At 42.7% G+C, this 21853-nt stretch overlaps 1 protein-coding gene across 1 annotated transcript in view; it reads left to right on the top strand.

The window, feature by feature from the left end:
- PRKCA (protein kinase C alpha) overlaps positions 1–21853 on the top strand; it is a 387023-nt gene that overhangs the window by 140779 nt on the left and 224391 nt on the right. The window contains exon 3 of the mRNA XM_012747264.3: positions 17490–17572. Coding sequence (XP_012602718.1) covers positions 17490–17572 — 83 coding nt within the window. The remainder of the gene's footprint in view (positions 1–17489; positions 17573–21853) is intronic.

Here is a 21853-nt window from a genome sequence, read left to right as displayed (position 1 = left end):
AGTATACGAAGACTATTACTCTTATTATTGATCCTTATTTTCTCATATGACCAAGTTCAAGTGACTCGACATCATACCATTTAATTTAGAGATCCTCCTGCAGCAGCCCATCCAGATGGGGGAGGGCGCAATAACACCAATGATGCGGTTGACATGAGCAGAAATCCCCAATGACATTGACTCTTTTCTTGTATGTGCTTGGACACATGAGAGCTTTAAAAATTGATGGGGACCCTGGACTGCTGGCAGCGAGGCTGTCCTGCCTGATGCCCAGGGAGTGTTGTTTCTGTATACATTTGCTCAGAAGAGGAGTCAGTCTGGCTGGAAGGCTATTGTTGGTATGCAAATTGGAAAAGTACACTATCAAGCTACCCTCTTGAGAAATGGCTGAGGGCAGCAGTGTGCCTGGGGCTACAGCGTGAGTTTAATAGTCCTAATGAATCAAGCCGAAAGGGTCCAGGTTTGCGTTGTCAAGATCCACATCCCCTACCTTTAGCTATAAAATGTGCTGAAGGTATCACACTTGCCTGAAAGTAAAATGCTCTTTTTTCTTTTTTACTAAGAAATCCTGTAGATGTGTTTTATTATACCAGAAGCCCATTTCTTCAACTTAATGATTAATACCAACTAAAAACTTTTTCTAAATAGGATTATTGCAGTAGTTGCTCTGGTCAAACTTGGTGGTTTTAGGATTCCAGGGTGGATATGCAAACCTTGATTTGTGTGTGGCATGTGATCTGGGTCGTGTACAGTGGTGGTCTCCAGCCTGTGGCGAGTTATATAATTATTTCATTATATATTACAATGTAATAATAATAGAAATAAAGTACATAATAAATGTGATGCACTGGAATGATCCCAAAACTACCCCCACCCCTCCCTAGTCCGTGGACAAACTGTCTTCCATGAAAACAGTCCCTGGTGCCAAAAAGGTTGGGGACTGCTAATGTAGAGCATCTGAACGCTTCCCCCGGTATTCAGAGAGCAGTTTTTCAGGTTTCTGCCTAAACAACCAGCTCTGGTGACCACTTGGTACTCCCTCCTTCATTTTCAGACAAACCTTACATCATCCTTACAGTGAGCTGAAATCTGATGCCCTGTAACTTCCAGCACCCTTTGTGCTTTATAGGGTTTCCATCCTTTGGGGACGAACAGTACAAGCTTAATCCTTCCTGTAAATACCAGATCTTCAGGTACTTGCAGATGGCTGAATTGCAGGTTGGGTCTTCCCTTTCAGGTGTATCCTGCATCCCTCTCAGGATGTGGTTTTGTCTTTAGAAAACCTAAGCCAGAGAGAAGCTGTAACCATACTGAGGAGGAGCTTTGGAGCCTTGAACCATGTCTCGGGAGGAGTAAAAGAAGATTTATTGTGTGGATCTCACTTCCTCCATTCCAGATGATACACATCTCTTAATGCAGCCGCTTCTCCTGGTGGCTCTAGTGGCAGCCGTGCCACGTTGTTAATTGTACCCGTTAAAATGCATCAGTCTTTTCATCCATGCTGCTGTTGATCAGTCTCTTCCTTACTCTGCATTTCTGCAGTTTTGATGCCAGGTATGGGAGTTATTATCATTACTCAGTGTAGTCTTGATGGTGATCAGCTTGATCCAGTTTTGGATTTTCGTTTTGGTTTCTAACTTAGTCATCCTGGATGTATACTTTTTCTCAGTTTCCATTTCCCGTTTGGGAAATTAGCCTTGTGTGGGTTCACCCAGGTCTAGAAAATGAAGCCTGTTACCTAATTCGTGTTTCAACCATTTTTTCCAACTTAGTGGTTTCCCATTAACGAGTTGAATGATTTTTTTATTATCTTCATTTTATATTTGAGAGTCAGTTTTAATTTTTTGAAAATTGTACTGTGATGATGATCTCATCCCACAAAGTACAGCTAATTACTGTTCACATTTTGGTGCATTGCCCGTATGCATATGTTTTTTAAATTATTTGTTTTTTAAAGATAAGGGTCTCACTTTGTCTCCTGGAGTGTAGTGGCCAGAACATAGCTCACTGTAACCTTGATCTCCTAGGCTCAAGTGATCCTCCTGCCTCAGCCTCCCAAGTAGCTGGGACTGTATGCACACGCCACCCTGCTTGGCTGATTATTTTTTTTTTTTTTTTTTGAGACAGAGTCTCACTTTGTTGCCCAGGCTAGAGTGAGTGCCGTGGCGTCAGCATAGCTCGCAGCAACCTCAAACTCCTGGGCTCAAGTGATCCTCCTGTCTCAGCCTCCCTAGTAGCTGGGACTACAGGCATGCACCACCATGCTCACTAATTTTTTTTATGTATATTAGTTGGCCAATTAATTTCTTTTTTATTTATAGTAGAGACGAGGTCTCGCTCTTGCTCAGGGTGGTTTCGAACTCCTGACCTTGAGCAATCCGTCTGCCTCGGGCTCCCAGAGTGCTAGGATTACAGGCGTGAGCCACCACGCCCGGCCTACCTGGCTGATTTTAAATTTTTTGTAGAGACAGGTTCTCTCTAAGTTGCCCAGGATGGTCTCTAACTCCTGGCTTCAAGTGATCCTCCCACCTCAGTCTACCAAAGTGCAGGGATTATAGGCATGGGCCACTGTGCCCCATATACATTTTAAAAATTGATATCACTCTATTTTGTAGCCAGCTTTCTTTCCTTCTACTTAGTGGTACATCTGAGATGTTTACCTACTTTAATAAATACTCTTTTACAGCATAGTTTATATGGTTACATAGTAGTACATCAAATGGACTTAGCGTACCTTTCTGTTCTTGGGCCCTTAGCTTATTTTCAATTTTCTTGATATTATATGATGCAGTTTTAAACATTTTCGTGGCACATATTTTTATGTTTACTTTCTTTGAATTAATTGCTAACAGTGGAATTACTAGAATCAAAAGTTTTTCAGCAAATGAAATTAGATGTTATAATAGCTTTTTGTTTTTTGTTTTATGTTTTGGTTATTGTGCATGTCTCAGTTGCTGCCCCCTCAAGCATTTCCAAGTTGTGTTCTAATTTCCGTGTAGACCCTGTGACATGAGTCATGGAATTGTATTAAATAAATACCTGATAAATTTATAGTATAACAGAACAAATTTAATTCTAAATATGTACTATACTCAATTATCCTGTTTTCATGATGATTCATAAAACACTTTAGGATCTTGCAGTGCCATAGCATTACTGCGAATATCATCTTTAGAATTAGATTTTTTTAGTTACTGGAGTAATAGATTAACGATCAAAATTAGAAAATACAGATGAACAAAAAGAAATAAAAGTTAAATCTTCCCAAACACTATCCTAGAGATAGTCCCTTTCACACTTTGGTCTGTGTCCTTATAGACTCTCTCATGCAAAAACGTGCATTTTTTAAAATCAGGAAATAGCTCTACATCATGATTATTGTCAAATGTACGTTTTTTTGAAGCATCGCAGGTAAGTGTAGATTAAAAACCATTTTGGTTTTAAAATTCTGGGTACTTACATACCACTTGCTGCAACAACAACAAAAAAATTCTGGGTACCAATTTATCATATTTTTGGAAAATTTACTTTGCCTTATAGTTTCTGACATGCAGTTTGGGAATATATTTTTGTAAGATTAGGTTTTTTTGTTTTAATTTTCAGTTTCTTCTCTGCTGTTCTGTCTTCATGTCCTTACTTGCGTGGAAACTTCCCTGTTCCTTTGACTTAAGTCTCACCCCAGTCACTCACCACTGTTACCCGTGGGCATTAGAGTCCCTTGGACACCTTCGGGTTTCCTTTTTGGAAGTTTCTGGCCTTGTTCCTTTGTAATTATGTGGTGTTCCACATCCTTGGTGCTTTATTAGTTCCCAAACACACTTGATAAAAGAGAGGTAATTAGTGTGTTTTGGCTTCTCTTTGAATTGTTCCCTGAGATGAGCATAGGGAAATGAGACATGGGTAAAAATTTACATAATAATGTGAACAGACTTTGTCACAAAAGCTCCGTGTAATCATGAGAAAATGAAAGCATTTTATTTATGGAAAGCTGCTGTGCATGTATTTATCTCTAAGAATTAAAAATTACCACAGGGCTACGGCGGCCTCTAATTCCAGAGGTGACCTTGTGCCACGTTTACTTGTATTATGCTCTGCTTCCCTGACTACAGGTGAATGTCCTCCTTTCAATTCTGTGACCATCCCCACCCCCATTCCACCATTGATTGAAATCAAAGCCAAACCCCAGAGCATTAATTACGAAACACTTTTCCCCCTAACTTACCCACAGGAACTTTGTGATTACGTGGCTAAAACAAAATGAAACAAACAAAAAAAATAGAATGCGCTGGATTCTGAAATGAGAGTGTTTACTAAAAATACTTGGAACAGCCTCATAATTTCCTTCTGCAAACTGTGACTGAAAGTGACATTTTCTTGGTTGTTGTGAATTGCATTTCTTTCCACCAGCGCTGCGTTTTCCTTTGACCCAGCCCCTGTCTCTGTAGTTTGCAGAAGGCAGCTCTAAGTCTCTTTTCCATAATTTTGCATAGATGTTGCTGAGGAAACTCTGCCAGGTGGCTGCCCCGTCCTGGTGGAGAAAAGTGCCTTGGCCTGTTGTTCTCTTTCATTCTCAGCATCAGCATCATTTCTGCCGCATGTTTTCTCTGACCTTGGGTCTGCAAGGAGGGCCCTTCCCTGGGCACTCACAGCCCACACTGGGCAGACCTTTCTACACATACTGCATCATGATCCTGACATCATGTTTGTGACTCGAAGCTCTCTTGGAGGGCCCTGAGGCCCGTTTTTTCTTACAGTCCCTATGGCCTAGCACCATCTCTGGGGTGTAGCTATTGCTCCATCCGTATTTGTTGACCAGAATTTAAGTAAAGTGGGTTACCCCCCACCTCTACAGCATCTGATTCTTCCCTTCCTGCCACCCCCTGTGTAGGTCAATGACTCTAGTCACTGGACTATTGCCCTTGCCTCAGTCAACGTCTTCCTGACTTCTAAGAGTGACACCACCAAAAACTTCCTTCTTGAAATGCTCCCCTACCTTTCGGACTTCGGGGCTACTGGCTTTCTGCTTGCCTCTCTCCTAGGCCTGTCTGTGCTCTCGGGCTGACTCTTCTCACCATTCAAGCACTGTGAATGAGGAATTCGTTTTTTCCTGCGCCATCTTTTCGAACTCTCATTTGAGATTTCCTCCATCTCTTCTAAGCAGGTGCCCAGAAAGACTGCACTTTGGGAAGTGCCAGAGTCCTCCCCTGCCTGCTGGGCTCCCTGGCCTTCCGCTGGGAGCGTCACAGGTACGTGTGGGAAGAGCAGCCAAATGGACAAACACACACCTTTATTTTGAAAGCGGATCTAGTATAAATTATGCAGGTGCCAATACCAGAAAGAGAGATGTGGTTCTCGGCCTTGGCTTGCCCCTGACCCTGAGCTTGCAACCAGGTGGCTTGTTTACTAAATAAATATGTCCTAAGGAGGTCAGCTGTTCACCAGACTGCTTAGGGCATCATGGCATTGACTTAAGAGTAAAACTGTAGCCTAGGACCAAATGAGAGAAGAACAGAGGAAGGGAGGATGGATCAAGACTGTCTTCCTCACCCACCCAGTACCCGCAAAAGGTCCCCAAGGAGCACAGTTTCAAAACTATTTCTGTAGGTTCTTAAGTTTCCACTGATTCTATTATTCCCAGACTCTCAGTGATGTTTACTGCCCTTTAAGTTAGTAATATCCTTCACAAAAGTGAATGCTACAGGTTACTTCACTGGGCGCTTGGCCCCTTGAAGATTCTGCATGTTAGTTTTCTGGGTGGCTGTTGATGTGTGTAGAAACCCTATGTTCTTATCTCACCACTAAAGATCAAGAAAGCGCTTTCAACAACCAGCAAAGAGTCACACGTTACGTGGTCATTGTATGATTATGGTTTCGGATACCAGCTAGTACATTAAGCGGAACACACACCAAAAAGCGTGATTTTAAATAGAACTTTGGACTCTTGTTTCTGTGCCGAACCCTTTAAGAGTTCTGACTTTATTAAACTCGTTTATAATCGTGAGCAAATGGGTTTATGCAAATGCCACAGATGTTTTTGGATTCCCTAATTTCCACTTCCTGTCAATGATCTAGGTGTTTAAATACCTTTTTCACTTACAGTCACCTGTAATTTTCGTGGAAGAATTAACAGAACCCTAATTCACTAGGTTGGCAGGAGCTCATTGCTGCTTTGGACTTACAGTGTCCTCAGTATGCTCTGGGGATGGAGGTGAACTCAGGGGACACTGATGTGCTGTTGTGGACCTGTCAGGGGAGACTGTCTTGAATCTCTAGCCACTTGCTCTTGTTCTCATCACTTAATTTTCACTTACCGAATCATTTATTTTCTGGGAACTGTCTTGGTATGTGTGTTAGTTTGCTAGGGTGGCCGTGACACAGTACCACAAACTGGACAGTTCAGACAATAGGAATTTGTCGTCTGTTGGTTCTGAAGGCGAGGTGTTGGCAGGGTTGGTTCCTCCTGAGAGCTGTGAGCGAGAATCTATTCTGTAACTCGCCCCTGCCTTCTTGTGGTGTACCGGCAGTCTTTGGCGGCCCTTGGTTTGCAGGAGTATCACCCCAGTCTCTGCCTCCTTGTTCATATGGTGTTTTGTGTGTGCCTTGGGTCCAAATTCCCCCCATGCCGGTATGGCCCCATCTGAACTAACTATATCTGCAACAACACTTTTCTTAATGGGGTCACATTCTGAGAAACTGGAGGTTAGGACTTCCACATGAGAGTTTTTTTTTGGGGGGGGTGGGGGGCACAGTTCCAGCCATAACAGTCTGGCTGATATCTGAAATGATCAGATGACAGACGTTTTTATTGGGCCATTCTGGCTGGGAGAGATGGGTAGAAATAAGGATGAATTATGTTGAGTGTGTGCTTCAGAGACTAGAGAGACAGGCAGCTGTTGCAGGATCATAAATTCTGTCATATGAAAAACTGTGCAATTGTTCTCGGCATACTTGGTATAAAAGTCACTTATGTCTCAAGATTCTGCTCTAATTTTTTGACCAACTCTTTGTCCGTTTTGAACTGATAATTTCCCAGTGGCTTTTGATTAATGGGGAGAAAAGAATTTGACTACATTTGTAAAATCCTATCTAATTTATTTATTTAGGTCTTAGCTTTTCATTGTGTACATTTTCACATGTCTGCAGGAGTAGAGATAGTATAATAAAGACCATGTACCCATCTCACAGCTTTAATAATTGTCAACTTTGACCAGTCTTCTTTCATTGATCTTCTTTCTGTATTTTTTTTTCTTGCTGGAGTCTGTTAACAGGAATTGCAAACGTTACATTATTTCACTTGTGTCAGTTTTTTAAAGGTAGATAAATACATTATACTTTCTTACTATTGAAATTAAGGAGGAGAAAGGGAAGACTACTCACTGATAAGTATTACAGCTTACACCTTGGTCACCTTGGTTTTTATGTTGTGACTAATTAAAGGAGATAAGGCGAGAACAGAGAGCAGATGTGAAGATACCTTCCCTCTCCTTGATATGCTTTTCTCCCTAACTAAACTCCCCAAAGGCAGAAACTGTGTCTTGGCCACACAGTTACCTTCATGCTTTATAAGGTGTTGGTGTACGGTAGATGTTCAATGACTATGTAATGAATAATTGAATGAATAAAAGAATGAATGATGCTCTCCAAAACAGAAAGATACATATGCACACTCAGAAACATACACATTTAGCTTTAGAGACAAGAAAAGAGACCCTCCAGGTTACATAGTTTCTCATTGTCTCTGGAATATTTCCTCTGACATTTAAATCTCTGTGTAGCATTTCTACAACCCTACCAAGAAGTAGGTTTATTTCTAGATGGAATTCCATTGAACGAGGGAGGTTTCATCCACACCGTGAGTTCATTCTGCATTTGCATTAAGTGGGTATTGAGGCATGAGTCCTCAGTGTTGGGACTACCGTCCATCCTCTCAGAATTCCAGAGCCATTGTTTCTTTCACTGGCCAGTTGGGAGAAGATTTGGATTGCTGTTAAGGTGGCACACATTTTGCTGAAGAACGTGTGGTTTTAGGTGCCCATACTTGTATGTTCAATATGGGCTTCGTATCCCCAAATTCTGCAGGCTTTGTGCCCTTACAAAATCAAAAGGAAAGTTGGATTATTCAGATGACTCTGAAATCAGAACAGAAACGCTGCTTGCTCTGAGTTTTAAAAAGCAAACCTTTAAACTCGTCTGCATGCTCTGTCATATACTTTAAGGGATTTTTTTTTTTGTTCCATACGGTAGATACCCTTTTATATAATACTATAGCTACTCAAGGTATTAAGATATTATTAGTGTACATTTGTAGTTGATGTCAGAAAAGTCTATTTCATTTCGGTTCTGAGTTGAAGATGGGAATATGTTGAAATGGGTAACTGCTAAACAGTCTCCCTTCTTTTATCTGTTGGCAAATGTGTTGCCATCCTCTGCGTTCTTCCAAGCGTGTGGCCTGTGCACCACAGTGAGCCAGGAATGATGGAATCCCACTGCCATGCTCATCTTTTCTCCTCGGCCCTGGAGGAACACTTTTTACTGGTGACTGCCTGACTATTCTTGAGATTTTTCTTCCCTCAATTCTCTCTAGGTCTCAGCTCTCTCCTGACTCTCCGCCCACCTCTCAGACAGCCTGGTCCCTTCCATAATCAGCCACAAAAATGTGGGTGTTGCCAGGGCTCCCTGTGCTCTCCAGAGTTCTCCTTCACCATGGAGAAGATACCTCTTGGAGCTTGGTCTACAGTCCCCAGCTGTTTTTTGGCCTCTAACCCTGATGTTCTGCCTGCTTGCTTGACATCTGTCTGGGTGACCCAGCAGCACATTATACTCAGTCTAAAACTGAAACCCTTGTTTATTTTTTAATTTTTGTTATTTATTTTTATTGCTGTATAATAGTTGCATGTATTTTGGGGGTCTGTGTGATATTTTGATACCTGTATACAATGTGTGATGATCAAATCAGGGTAACTGGGCTCATCTCAAACATTTATCTTTGTGTTGGGAATATTATAAATCTTCTCTTTTAGCTATTTTGAAATACATAATAAATTATTGTGAACTATAATTTTTCTACTGGACTATCAAATATATCAGAAATTATTCCTTTTATCTAACTGTATTTTGGTACCCATTAACCTACTTCTATTCATCCTCCCTTCTCCCTTCGCTTCTTAGCCTTGGGTAACCACCATTCTTCTGCTTCCCTCCATGAGAGCCACTTTTTAGCGCCCACATATGAGTGAGAACATGTGATACATCTTTCTGTGCCTGGCTTATTTCACTTAACATAATGACCTTCAGTTCCATCTGTGTTGCTGCAAATGACAGAATTTCATTCCTTTTTATGGCTGAGTAATATTCCATTGTGTATACACAACATGTTTTCGTTGTCCATTTGTCCATTGTTGGATGCTTATGTTGATTCCATATCTTGGCTGTTGTGAGCAGTATTGCAGTAAACATGGGCGTGCAGATGTCTCTTTGATGTACTGACTTCTCTTCTTTTGGATGTATATATAGTGGGATTGCTGGATCATATGGTGGTTCTATTTTTAGTTTATTGAGGAACCTCCATACTGTTCTCCATAGTGGCTGTACTAATTTACATTCCCACCAACACTGTACAAGTGTTCACTTTCTCTGCATCCTCACTAGCATCTGTTATTTTTTGTCGTTTTGGTAATAGCCATTCTAACTGGGTTGAGATGATACTGTGGTTTTGATTTGCATTTCCCTGATGCTTAGTGATATCAAACATTTTTTCCTATGCCTGTTGGCCATTTGTATGTCTTTAGAGAAATGTCTATTTAGAGTCCTGTGCACATTTTTAAAATCAGATTTTTATTCTTTTGCTGTTGAGTTGTTTGAGTTTCTTATATATTCTAGTTATTAATCCTTTGTCAGAAAGGTGGTTTGCAAATATTTTTTCCCATTCTGTAGGTTGTCTCTTCACTTTACTGATCGTTTCCTTGGCTGTGTAGAAGCTTTTAAATGTGTTGTAATTCCATTTTTCTATTTTTGCTTTTGTTTATGCTTTTGGGGTCTTACCCCAAGAATCTTTGCCCAGATCAAAGTCCTGGAGTGTGAAACCCTGTTTAGACACCACCATGAAGAGTGGCTTCTCCTCCTTCAGCCCGTATAATACTCAGGTTGCAAGACCCCAAGTCCATGTTAATTCTTACTTGCCTCCATGGCCTTCTCTATTAATTTCCCACAACCTGCCAATTCTCCCTTTAGCATTTAGGATTCTTTCTGTTGCAAGGATGGAAAACTCCATTCAAACCGGCTTAAATAGTAAAAGCATGTGTGGTGTGATTGTGTGTATTCAAGTATATTAAATTATATGGTGTCTATGAAGGTTAGGTATATATGAAGAAAATGACATTTTTGAGGGATATTTAATGGTTCACAGGACTGAAAAGTGTGAAGATAATGGCCATGCCAACACCAAGATCTGGTTTCTTTATCTCTTTCCTGAGTCTCATCATAAGTTTCATCAGAAGGCTTCCTGCTGGTTGCAAGATGCTAACGTCATTTGCTCCTTTGGTCTGGCGAGGAACCTAAGGGCCATTTTCAACTCCCTTATCCCTCAGGGCCCACGTTCAATCTCGTAGCTGCTGCTTCAAAATATATCTCATATCCAACCAGGAGGATGTGGCAAAAAAGGAAGCTCAGGAGTACTTGATGAAATTAGAGAAAAAGAAGTTAAGGAAAGAGTTAAAGATGATTCTCCCTAAAGAAGAGAAGGAAAGGAAAGTGGCTGGTCAGAATTGGGAACACTGGGATTTTTGACAAGTTTATTGGGAATTGCTGGGTCATATGGTAATTCTATGTTTAATTTTTTTGTGTGCACAGATGCTTAGAGGCAGAATCAATGTGCTGTCTGAAGAATGGCATTCTTTATAATATGTGATAGAGCACATTTATTTGATTTGTTTTCATACAACTTTAACATGTATCCCAGGAGAAGACTGTTTTCATTGTTCCAAATCTGAAACCAATAATTTTCTCTTAACATGCAGATATAATATAAGCTCAATTTTTCATTACTTTCCCTACAAAGCTGAAAGCGGTTGACTTGCCTTAGAGATTTTTATTTCATTGTATTCTGATGTGACGTTACCTTTCATTAATCCCTTCCAGCTAAGCAAAATTTAATTAAAACCATCTCACATGATGGCAACCATTTATGTATTTAAAAAAAGAACTCAAGGAAGCTCAACTACCAGTCTTCTGTTCCAAACAAAGCTGAACTGTTAAATTTAGTAGGTTTTTTCTTGAATGTAGAGTTTGTTACATAATGGCTTTTCCCCCCATTAATTTAGCATAATAGGGAACTTTTATGTCTGTGTTCCATTTTACATGACTGTGACCTGAATTTGAAATGATACGGACTTGAGGGTAAAGGAAAAGAAAATTATTTTTTAAAGGAGAAATGGAAAATGAGCAATAGTGTGTGTGTGTATTCAGTGAATATGGCAATCCTTGTCAGGTATAAATAGGTACAATGCCATTTTACATGTAGATCAAGTGACACAGTGCCTCAGTGGTTGAGCAGGAGACAGTCAGAGTCCTTACTTCCATCATTATTGACATTTACTGTGTGCAGGTGAGCAGGGGACATTGAAGGATCACATCTCCAATCCTCAAAGATCATGCAAGTCCTTTGCTCTGGAGTGTTAATTTTCCCCATGTCTTCACTGTACTCTGGCTCCAATTTTATTTAGAACTTTATAAAAGAAGGGAAGCAAATATTCTCTCTTGGTTTCATAACTAACTCAACTGTGAACACAAATAATCACAAAACGTCTACATAAGCAGGACTATTACTGCATCTTCCTTTCTATCCCTTTTATTTATAATTTCATACATATTGCTCTGGGTTGATTAATTAAAAATATTTTTGTTGTAGTAAGATGTGTATATATAACATAAAATATACCATTTTACCACTTTAAGTGTACAAGTCCATGGCATTAAAGTACATTCACAATGTTGTGCAACCATCACTACCATCTATTTCCAGAGCCTTTTTAAAAAAATTATTTCAAACAAACACTGCATCCATTAAACACTAACTCCCTATTCTCCCCCTCCCACAGCCCCTGGTAACCTCTCTTCTTCCTGTCTCTGAATTTGCCTATTCTTGGTACCTCATGTAATCATTCAATATTTGTCCTTTGGTGTCTAACTTATTTCACTAAGCATGGTATTTCCAGATTTCATCCATGTTGTGGCATGTGTCAGAGTTTCATTTTTTTAAGGTCGAATAATATTTCATTGTGTGTACCACATTTTGTTTATCCATGCATCCATTGTTGGACATTTGGTAGTTTCCCCGTGTTCTCTATTGTGCATGATGCTGCTATGAACTCTGGTGTGCAAGTAATCCATTTGAGTACTTGCTTTCAATTTTTTTGGATCTATACCTAGGACTGGAATTGCTGGGTCATATGGTAATTCCATGTTTAATTTTTTGGGGGAACTGCCAAACTGTTTTCTACATTTTATATTCCCGCCAGCACCGGACGTAGGTTCCAGATTCTCTGCATCCTTGCCAGCACTTGTCATTACCTTCTTCTTTTCTTTCTTTTTAAAATAATAGCCATCCTAATGGGTATGAGGGTGGTGATTAATTACTTTCAACTAGAATTTTCCCTCATGTCAGAAGCATTGCCGTAGTTTCTGATGTGCGTATGATTGATGTTGGTGGCACTCCTAAGGAGGAATTTGCAGTGGTTGACCAGGAAGCACTTCGGTGCCGCTGATTCCTTTATCTTTGGCATCAGTGCATCATATTCTTTTTTTTTTTTTTGTAAAACTCTACGCAGGAATGGAGTATGGAAAAAGTCTCTGGCCTTGCCATTTGCTCAAGATCACCGTAGGAAACATTGTCCAGTGTCAGTAGCCCCAAGTCATTCGTCTGTATAAGGATAACTTTTGACACAGAAACAAAACACTCTCGGGTCCCCTGTGTGTGTGTGTGTGTCTAATGGGCCAAGAGTCATTATAGCTAAATTAATTCCTATCGGATCCAGGAAGGGAGCAGCGTCGGAGGGAGTGCTGTGCCCCTCACGCTGTGTCTGGCTTTCAGCGTGCCCTTTGCTGCTGTTTGTTCTCTTTAGGCAAACGAGCGTGATGGAGGACCACTGTTCACATGCACACGGCAGTGTCACAGCACACCTGTTGTTTCCAAAATTTTTATGACTCCTTGAGCCAAACACGGATGACTGTTATTTGTTCTATTTCTGAAATATGCTTTTGACAAGTGGAGAGAACGCGCCTTAATTTCCATCTAGTTTACCCGCTCGCGTAAGCAAGATTAGTGAGCGCCGTGGCTTGCCGGACTGCGCAGTCCCAATCCGAAAGCCAGGTAATGTTAGGAATGGTTGTGTGGCCGAGCCTGTGGTCTTTGTTATTTCTGTCCCACCATGCCATTTGCTTAGTGTGATTTGTGCATTTCATGTATCATCTCTCTCTGTCGGGGAGCTTGAGCATATCACGTAGAGGATTAGAGGAAAGTGATTTTGTGCTTAGGAAATAATTGAATGAAGATTTACTTTGTGACTTTAAGCCGCAGGATGGCTTCCTGTTTTAAAGCCTCTCATTTGGTTATACAAGCAGAGGTGACCCAAAGTCTTTGAAAGTGAGGCTCCATCTCAGAGTCTTGCTGGACAGCCCAGGCTTGCTCAAGCACAGACTCGCTGATGGGCAGGGAGTCCAGCCCCCACGACAAACCGTGAAGCAGGAGGGGTCTGCCGCGATGTGTGTCCGCTTCCTTCCGGAAGCCTTTAAGTTGCCCTCCTTCCTGCCAAGGTCAGGCAAACATTTGTCGAAGGTGTACTGTGTGACAGGTTCCGCCTTACTCCCCCCCACCGCTTCCAGTTTCCCTTGCTTCACATACGCTTTGGGAAAAACATTCCAGAAACCAGGCTTTCCCCTAAACTACACAACAGTCGTCACAGAAGAGGACTTCTGAGACCAAATGTGGGGTTTCCCCCCCCACACCAAGCCTCAGACACCGGCTGGGTACACCCTAATTCGATTCCAGTACTGTCTGCCCAGAGATAGTGTCAGGTCCCACAGGGTGAGGGCTCGGTCCTTTCCAGTTGGGGTTCCCATGACTCTCCCCCCCCCCCCAACTTTGGGTCTGATAATTTTCTGGAGCAGCTCATAGAACTCAGGGAAACACTTACTTACATTTACTGATTTATTATAGCGGATGTTACGAAGGATACAGATGAAGAGATGGGTAGGGCGAGATACGGGAAAGCGTGCAGAGTGTCCATACCCTCCCTGGGCGCACTGCCCTCCAGGAACTCGTGTTCAGCTATCTGGAAGCTCCCCGAACCCAGTCCTCTTGGGTTTTATGGAGGCTTCATCACATAGGCACGATTGACAACTGTGTAGACCTGTGACTGGACAAAAAGCACACGATCTAAACCCAGCAAGGCCTGTTTGTTCAGATTCTTCCTGGCCTCCCTGTGTGATGTTCCTTCCTCCAGGGTCTGGAGCAGGATCTGCTCTGGAATTGTTGAGGGCCTTTTGACCCACAATCGGATTAGAGTCCTGGCTTGGGCAGGTGAAAAGAGGATGGGAAAAGGTCAGAGAGGGAGTTTTTATCTCCTGAGCCCTTAAGTGCCCCAACTTTATAACAAGGACTATGGGAGTTATGAAACTCCATAGGAACTGTGGATAAAAGCCAGTATATATACCATAATATACTGCAACGTAACTTGGTGAGATGAATTCCTTTAGAATTCCAAATAAAGGTAAACAATAGCTCCTGCTTCCAGCCAGGGGAAAGCCTGCACCCACCATCTCCAGGTAAACCCAGTGCATTCTCTGTTTTATTGAGTCAGTCCCTTCTTCTTTCTTCAGTGACACTAGCAAGACTTCTCAGATGTTTTCTTTATATCATCTTTGAAAATGTGCATTACCCAATTTAGTTGGGAACTTGAACCCAAAGGTCAAGGCCAGCCATCAGTGATTTTTGGAATCTCCGGCTGTTGCTCAGTTGTCTGGGGCAGGCTTTCCCAGGCCAGTGCTGTGTCCAGCCAGGGTCAGCCAACCTCCACCCGCCTCCTCCCTGTTCCCCCAGTGAGGGTGGAGTGCAGGGGAGGAGGCATCCAGGCCTTCCCTTTGTCTCCCAGGCACAGGCACATTCTGTTTCTCCCTGCTTTGGAGGTTGTCCATTCTGAGTCCTCAGTCTCAGAACAGGCTTTTGAGGTCTTTATTCCTCAGATAACACATCTGTGGGTGGCTCTCTGGAAACACCTGGCCCTGCTTTTTGCTTCCTGTTAGGTGAATCGAGTCACTTAAAAGGGGAAGCTTTCAGGTAAGGTAGGAGGGGAGCCGGTTGCTAGGGCAGGTCGGGAGGGAGGAAGTAATTTGGGGGTAAGTGGGGCTTTTTGCCACCCCTGCAAAGTATACTGGACAGTGAGGGCCTGGTTCTTCTTAGGATAGAATTTGATGTAAGAGATTTTTTGAGATGTACAATAGAAATACTTCCAGCTGGGGTATTGCATTGACATGTAAATATAGACAGAAAGGACAGATACAAAAAACAAACTGTCCTTCCAAAGGGATTTACTAAATATTGGTCTTTTTTTTTTTTTTTTAACAGTGTTTGTGGGGATGGTTTAAAAAAAAAAAAGAGATGAAAGACCCAAATGTTTGAACGATTAAGTAGAGAATCAGAATGTTTATTTTTCCCTCAAAACAACATACCCATGATAAACTGTGATGAGGAAATAATGCTCCTGTAACCTTTTTCCTTCAGTAATTTATCTCTCTAATTCCAGCGGATGAAAGATGGCTTTGTGCCTGGGGAGAGCGCGGATCAGATTAATGTGCGCCGTCACCGCGCTGCTCTATTATCCATCCTTGGAGAGTTTTTCAGTCAAGATGCTTTTAGCAGAAGCACAGTGGAAAGGCCACTCCTCCAAGGGCTCCTGGCAGCTGAGCACTGCCCTGAGTGTCTCGGCTCTGCCTGGGTGGCTGGTGGCTCCTTCCAGTCTCACCCTCACCTTCTCCTGCCCCGGCTGTGCATGGCAGGCAGGTGCGGCCAGAGTACGGTGGGCTGGAGACGCTGCCCCGGGGCATCTCCACCTCTAAAGGGGTGCCCACCCGAGAGACCTTCACCCGTCACCTTTTGGTGATGGTTCTTGCTTACACGTCCAGCTCTTTGCCTGCTCAGTTGCAAGCATGCGTTTTATTTTAAAAGTGTATTTTTACAGTGACATTGCACTGTGACCACCTAAAAGAAAACTATTTAAAGAGAAAACAATCATCCCTAATTCTCTTTTTGTAACATACCCATATCTCATCCTCTGGATTTTTTATGTATATGTATATGTGTGTATGTCTGTGTATGTATAGATGTATATATACTTGTGTATGTATATTATATATTTCCCTAACTTATGCATACCTTCATCCTCTGGGTATGTGTGTGTTAATGTGTGTATCTATTATGTATATAAACATATATGTTAATATAGGTATGTGTGTATGTCTAGACATATGTATCTTTGTGTGTTTGTATATATTGTCATATATTTCCATAATATACCCATATCTTCATCCTCTGGGTATGTGTTTATATGTAATAGATACACAATACATATATGTTAACATAGGCATGTGTGTCTATGTATAGACATATGTATATTTATGTGTGTTTTATATGTTGTCATGTATTTCCCTAACACACCCATATCTTCATCCTCTGGGTGTGTGCTTCTATGTACACACAGACACACATGTAATTTGCAGGCTTAAGTGACGTTACAGAATAAACAAGTCCACATGGCAGTTCCTGTGCCTTGCAGCCTGTGCCTTGCAGGCAGCTCTGCTCGCCCCCTCGGCTGTGCCTCAAAAGCTATCCCCACCGGAGTTCTCAGTCACGTCAGCCCTAGGTGCGGGTTGCTGGAAGACCTGGAAGGGCACATGTGGACCCCGTTTTTTCATTTCAAAGGGCTGTTTTCTGTAGATTGGGTTTGTGCTGTCTTAATGAATTTAAGTTCTGGATTCTGCTGAGGAAGTCCTGCTACCTGCATTTTAGGGATTCTCATATAATATTTATAATCAGTTATTCGCATCGCGTTTGTATTTTATTTCACCCACAGTAGAATGTTTAAGTGTGTGTGTGTATAGGATGGTGCAAAGTATTTTAAATTCTGATTCCTGGATTCTGCCTTGTGAAACCGTCTCTCCATCTCTGGCTCTCCTCTCCCTCAACTTTGTGGGAGCCACAGTTTAGATCTCCTTGGCCCCTGTCTGTGCTGGCGTTTCGTGACTCTGTCATCTGCGAGCCTGATCGATAGCGAATGTTTCTGATTCTCGAATGAAATGCCTTCTGATTGCTGTTTATGAGATTCTTATCTGGAGTGAAATCAGATTGACTTCTAACACCAGCTAGCCCTGTTTGGAAAACAAAGCTTGTATATTAGATCGTGACTGCTCTAATTTTAGTTTCCTTTTCTCTCCACCAGTTTGCTGTTTTGTGGTTCACAAGAGGTGCCATGAGTTTGTCACTTTCTCCTGCCCGGGTGCGGACAAGGGACCCGACACCGATGTGAGTAGTATTTGATGTTAACGTCGATTTCTGAGCTTTAATTTTTTAAGATGCCTGTGCAACTGTTGTTTTGGCACAAAACTCTTAACGGGAAGACCCAATTAGTCTCATACAACTTTGGCTTGTGCTAATGAACAGATTTATCGTCCTTTCGAGCCCTGGACTACTCTCGCAGAGAAATTCTCAGAGAACTTCTTGTTAGCGTGTGCTCTTTCACTGGGGGCAGCCATGTTGGCTAATGCCACCAAATTTATAGTAATAGCTTCCACAGACACAATGGGTTGTTGGCAAATTTTACAACGAGCGTAAATCACCCTTTAGTTTATTTCTAAAGGTTTGTTAACAACTAGAGCCATCATTGCTTTTTGGCCAATGTAACACACTGGTCCTAGTTCGCTTCATGAGATTCGTGCTGCCTTTTCATTATGTGTATAAATGCTACTGTTGATTGAAATAATTTAGCATCTGTTTCACTGAACAATGATCTCTGAAGCTACCCATGTGTGAACACATAATTTCGTTTATTTGTGTTCTAATTCTGCCTGTCTCTACTGGGCGTCTCTGTAGCATATCTTGTTTACCGAAAAGCGAGATCAGAAAAAAGAGTGAGAGGAGGCATGGGAAATACCAATATCTCAAATATATTGGGTGGAAAGAAACTTGAGCTGTTACTAGAAAAGTAATACTTTCACTGAAGAAAGAAATTTTTTTTGCAGGGTAGCCCTGAAAAAGTAGACATTTCTATTCCGAATTGCTTTTGCCAGAGTAGTTTAGTCACTCAGTTCTTAAGTCATGTGCTTCAAGCAATTTCCATCTTGAGCGCTTGTTCCCATCAGGAATCTGATTTCAGAGGGGCTTTCTCAGTGCAGGCAGGGCTCCAGTCTTCCCCGCTCAGAAGGTGACGTTTTCACAGTCGGCTCTTGGGTGCAGATGTGCGTTGTTGTAATGTGTGCAGGGAGGGACTTACCGTTTCATGCTCAGTGCGCGGGGATATTCCGTGATGGGGTTAAAATGCAGGCAGAGGCAGCGTCAAGTGGGTGCTGTGGGCTCTGAACCACCTTGGGGTCCACAAAGGCTCACAGAGAACGTAGGAGCCAGAAGGACAATCAGACATCATCTTGTTTTATCTCTTCACGGACGAGGAAGGCCAAATCCGTGAGTGTTGAGTGGCTTGTCTACATACAGACAAAAGTAGTTAGCGTCATGCCTTCCCCACCTGCTTCCACTTTCCATACTTCTCTTCTCTCTGGAATATTGACTCCATTTGGGGCATTTTGAGATTTAAAAATAGATAGAATGTGGAGTATCAGGTTTTGTAAAAAGCAGAAGTCCTGTTACCCTGGTTTGCAGTAGTATGGAAGCCTCATCTGGTGGCCCCTTCACTGCCTTGGTCGTAATCCCCATCCTAATCCTCTGACTTCATCTCTCCTCATTTATCTCCTCTCCTCTCTCCCCCACACCTCTGTTTCTACCCCATCAAGAAAGGGGAGGAAATACAGGCAGGCTGCAGGACGTGAATTGTTTGTGTGGCCCCTACCGCTTCCTATTTTCTCCTCCCACTTCCTTATTCTTCCGGTTGAGTATTCCTCATTGAGAATCTGTAACCGGCCAAACTCTGTGCTGGCCCCTGGGGTACAACACTAAACAAAGAAAGGGATGTGCTCCTCGCCCTTGCGGATGTTCTACTAGGGGAAGGTAGATGTTAAAAAGTCACTTATAAAAATGGGGCATAGGTACATGGTGAGGTTTATCCAAGGGACCTACTCTGGCTGGTCAGGGCAGGCTTCCTGAGGAAATGGCATGTAAACCCAGCTTTAAGGCTGTCATGTACAAACCCTATGTTACCTGTTATTGAACAATATCGACAACTTACAGATAATTCAAAAGAAATTCATGGATAGGATCAGAGAGTCGGCCTGTAGCCCCGGTAGGAAATCATTACATCCGTGTCACCCTCTGCTGTTCTTCCTCCTCCTCCTCTGACTGCTGCTCCTTGATGTCCTGGCTCCCCGATCCACCCTCTCCCATACGACGTGTGGGAGCTCCTTAGAGTCCTGTCGTGATCCCTTCTTTCCTCACCCTGTACCCGCTCTAGGCAAGATGATTACACGGGAAAGTCCAGGTCTATACCCACCATCGGTCAGGTGATGCCTATTAATTATTTTTGGTACCCCCTTCCCTGCTCAGACTTTTAATCGTATTTGGGTGACCATTACCTGGTCACCCTACTCACAGAGCCCAGAGCTAGGCAGAAAGCTTCGGTGAAGATCTACATGGTGCAAACGATGACAGAGGCACGCCTGTGGTCTGATGTTCAGCTACATTCCTTTCCTGCTCTCCTGCTCATTTTTGTGTCATGTTGATTTTCTGTAGACACCTAGTCTTACATTTAATATCCTTTGAAGTGAAGATGATAAGAGATGATTTTTTTTTTTAAATATGAGAGAGAGAAAGAAGCATGTGAGATATTAAATCCAGTCTTGCCTGTTGGTTCACAAAGGGCCATGCAACCATTCTCTTCCAAGGAGAAAATTTGCCTTTTGGTTATCGGAGCTGAGAGATCTGAAATGAGGACTTTTCTGCAGCCAGAGCTTGGGAACGAGCGTGTCATCTGGCCGTGTGCAAGAGGATTTTACTTTGCAAATCTGCAAAGTCAGTCTTGGGGGAGGCCCAAGACGGCCAAAGGGATCGGCACCAGGGAGGTAGTTGGAGAAGCACGGAGGTATCAGGAGGACAGGGCTGAGCTGAGATGGTAGGATTTTCTTGTTTTACCTTTTTCTGATTAAGATTTTTCTGAAAATCCCAGAGTTATCAATCCAGTAGGGGCATTAAGGGTTTTTCTAGGTTAACCATATTTTGCGGATGAGGAGATAGAGGCATGTTGAAGAAAGGTGCCATCTGGGGAACCATCATATGTTGTCTCTTGAGTATCCAGTGAGCTCGTGGTTGATCCCATCAAGAGAGTTGGCCGTGACGGGAAAGAGAGGTCGGCAGCTTGGTTGGGTTGTGCTGTCGCTGGGGCATGTCGATGGCTATTACTTGGTGCACTTACTGTAAGTTCTTGTTAAATGTCTACAAAAGTGCTAGAGGGCCTGAGAAAAACCAGTGAAAAAAATAGAAGGTTCAGGAAAAATGGAATTAATTTAAGAGAAGAAAAAAACTGCCCTAAGCATTTTTTTCCCCTGAAAAATTTAGTTTTTAAATTAAGATTTTTCTCACACCATGAGGAATGGTTAAGATGTCCTGTCCATGTGCCACTGAATGACGCCTTCATTGAGGTCAGCAGACTCTAAAGCATTCACAGATGGGGAAGAAGAAGTTACAAACCTTGTGAGATCCACAAATACTATACCTGCTCTGCCATCTTCAAGATGAACAGAAAGAAAAGGCACCAAAAAATAAACTAGCAGTAGCCAGATGGGAAGGCATTAAAAGTTCTTTTGAGCAGAGGCGCTCTCCGAGACCAAGGAGCTGTCCTAGTTGAGAGCCTGTGTCAGTGCAGGAAATCTTGAGAAGAAAGGGTGTCTGGGTTCAACAGGGGGACCCCTGGAGATGCCCAGGCCAATTTCTCAGCCCTCCCCTGCCCCTCTGGATAAGCAGTGTTCTACTGCCAGGCCTTCCCTACCAGCACATCTGAATAAAAAAGCCAAGCACCTCCTGGACTTTAAGCTCAACCCCACCATACACACTGAATAGAGAAGAAAGGAAGATGGAAGACTCAAAGAACCTAACGTTAGCAGTGAACGCGTTCACTGGTGCTGCATGTCTCTTGGAGCCTGCACTCGAGCTGGACAACTTGGACGCTGTGGTATGTGGCTCACAGAATAAGCAGCCCTCTTCCCACTGAGTGTTGGAGGGGTACTTTGAGTAGGTGCAGGATTTGTGTGTCCAGGTGTGCAGCCTCAGAATGCAGCCTGGGGCTCTGCCTGGTACCTCTCCTCTGTGTCCCAAGGTCTCATAAGACAACAATGGAACAAAGTAAGACAAAAGTGGCCCTTGTTTAGAAATTTCTCTACCAAATTATGACGCGGATGAGGACGTGGGCAGAAGAGGAATAGGTCTTGTTTGGCTCTGGGGAGTGGGAGAAGCAAGTGTGTCTTTGCTCTGCTGAAGAGCTGCACATGCTGATGTTTTTCTTCGGCTGCCACTGGCTGCCTGCCGTGCCGGTTTCTCCTCCGTCTTTGGCCGTGAGGAGGCTGGGCAGACTGGGGCAGTGCTAGTGGTGGGTTCTGCAGGACTGGCTCTTCCCTAGACTTCTTCCTCTTGCTTCTTAAACTTTCA

This window comes from Microcebus murinus, chromosome 18 (assembly GCF_040939455.1).
Source record: "Microcebus murinus isolate Inina chromosome 18, M.murinus_Inina_mat1.0, whole genome shotgun sequence".
Taxonomy (NCBI): domain Eukaryota; kingdom Metazoa; phylum Chordata; class Mammalia; order Primates; family Cheirogaleidae; genus Microcebus; species Microcebus murinus.
The sequence above is the reverse complement of the archived record's forward strand: the minus strand, read 5'-3'. Positions and strand labels throughout refer to the sequence as shown.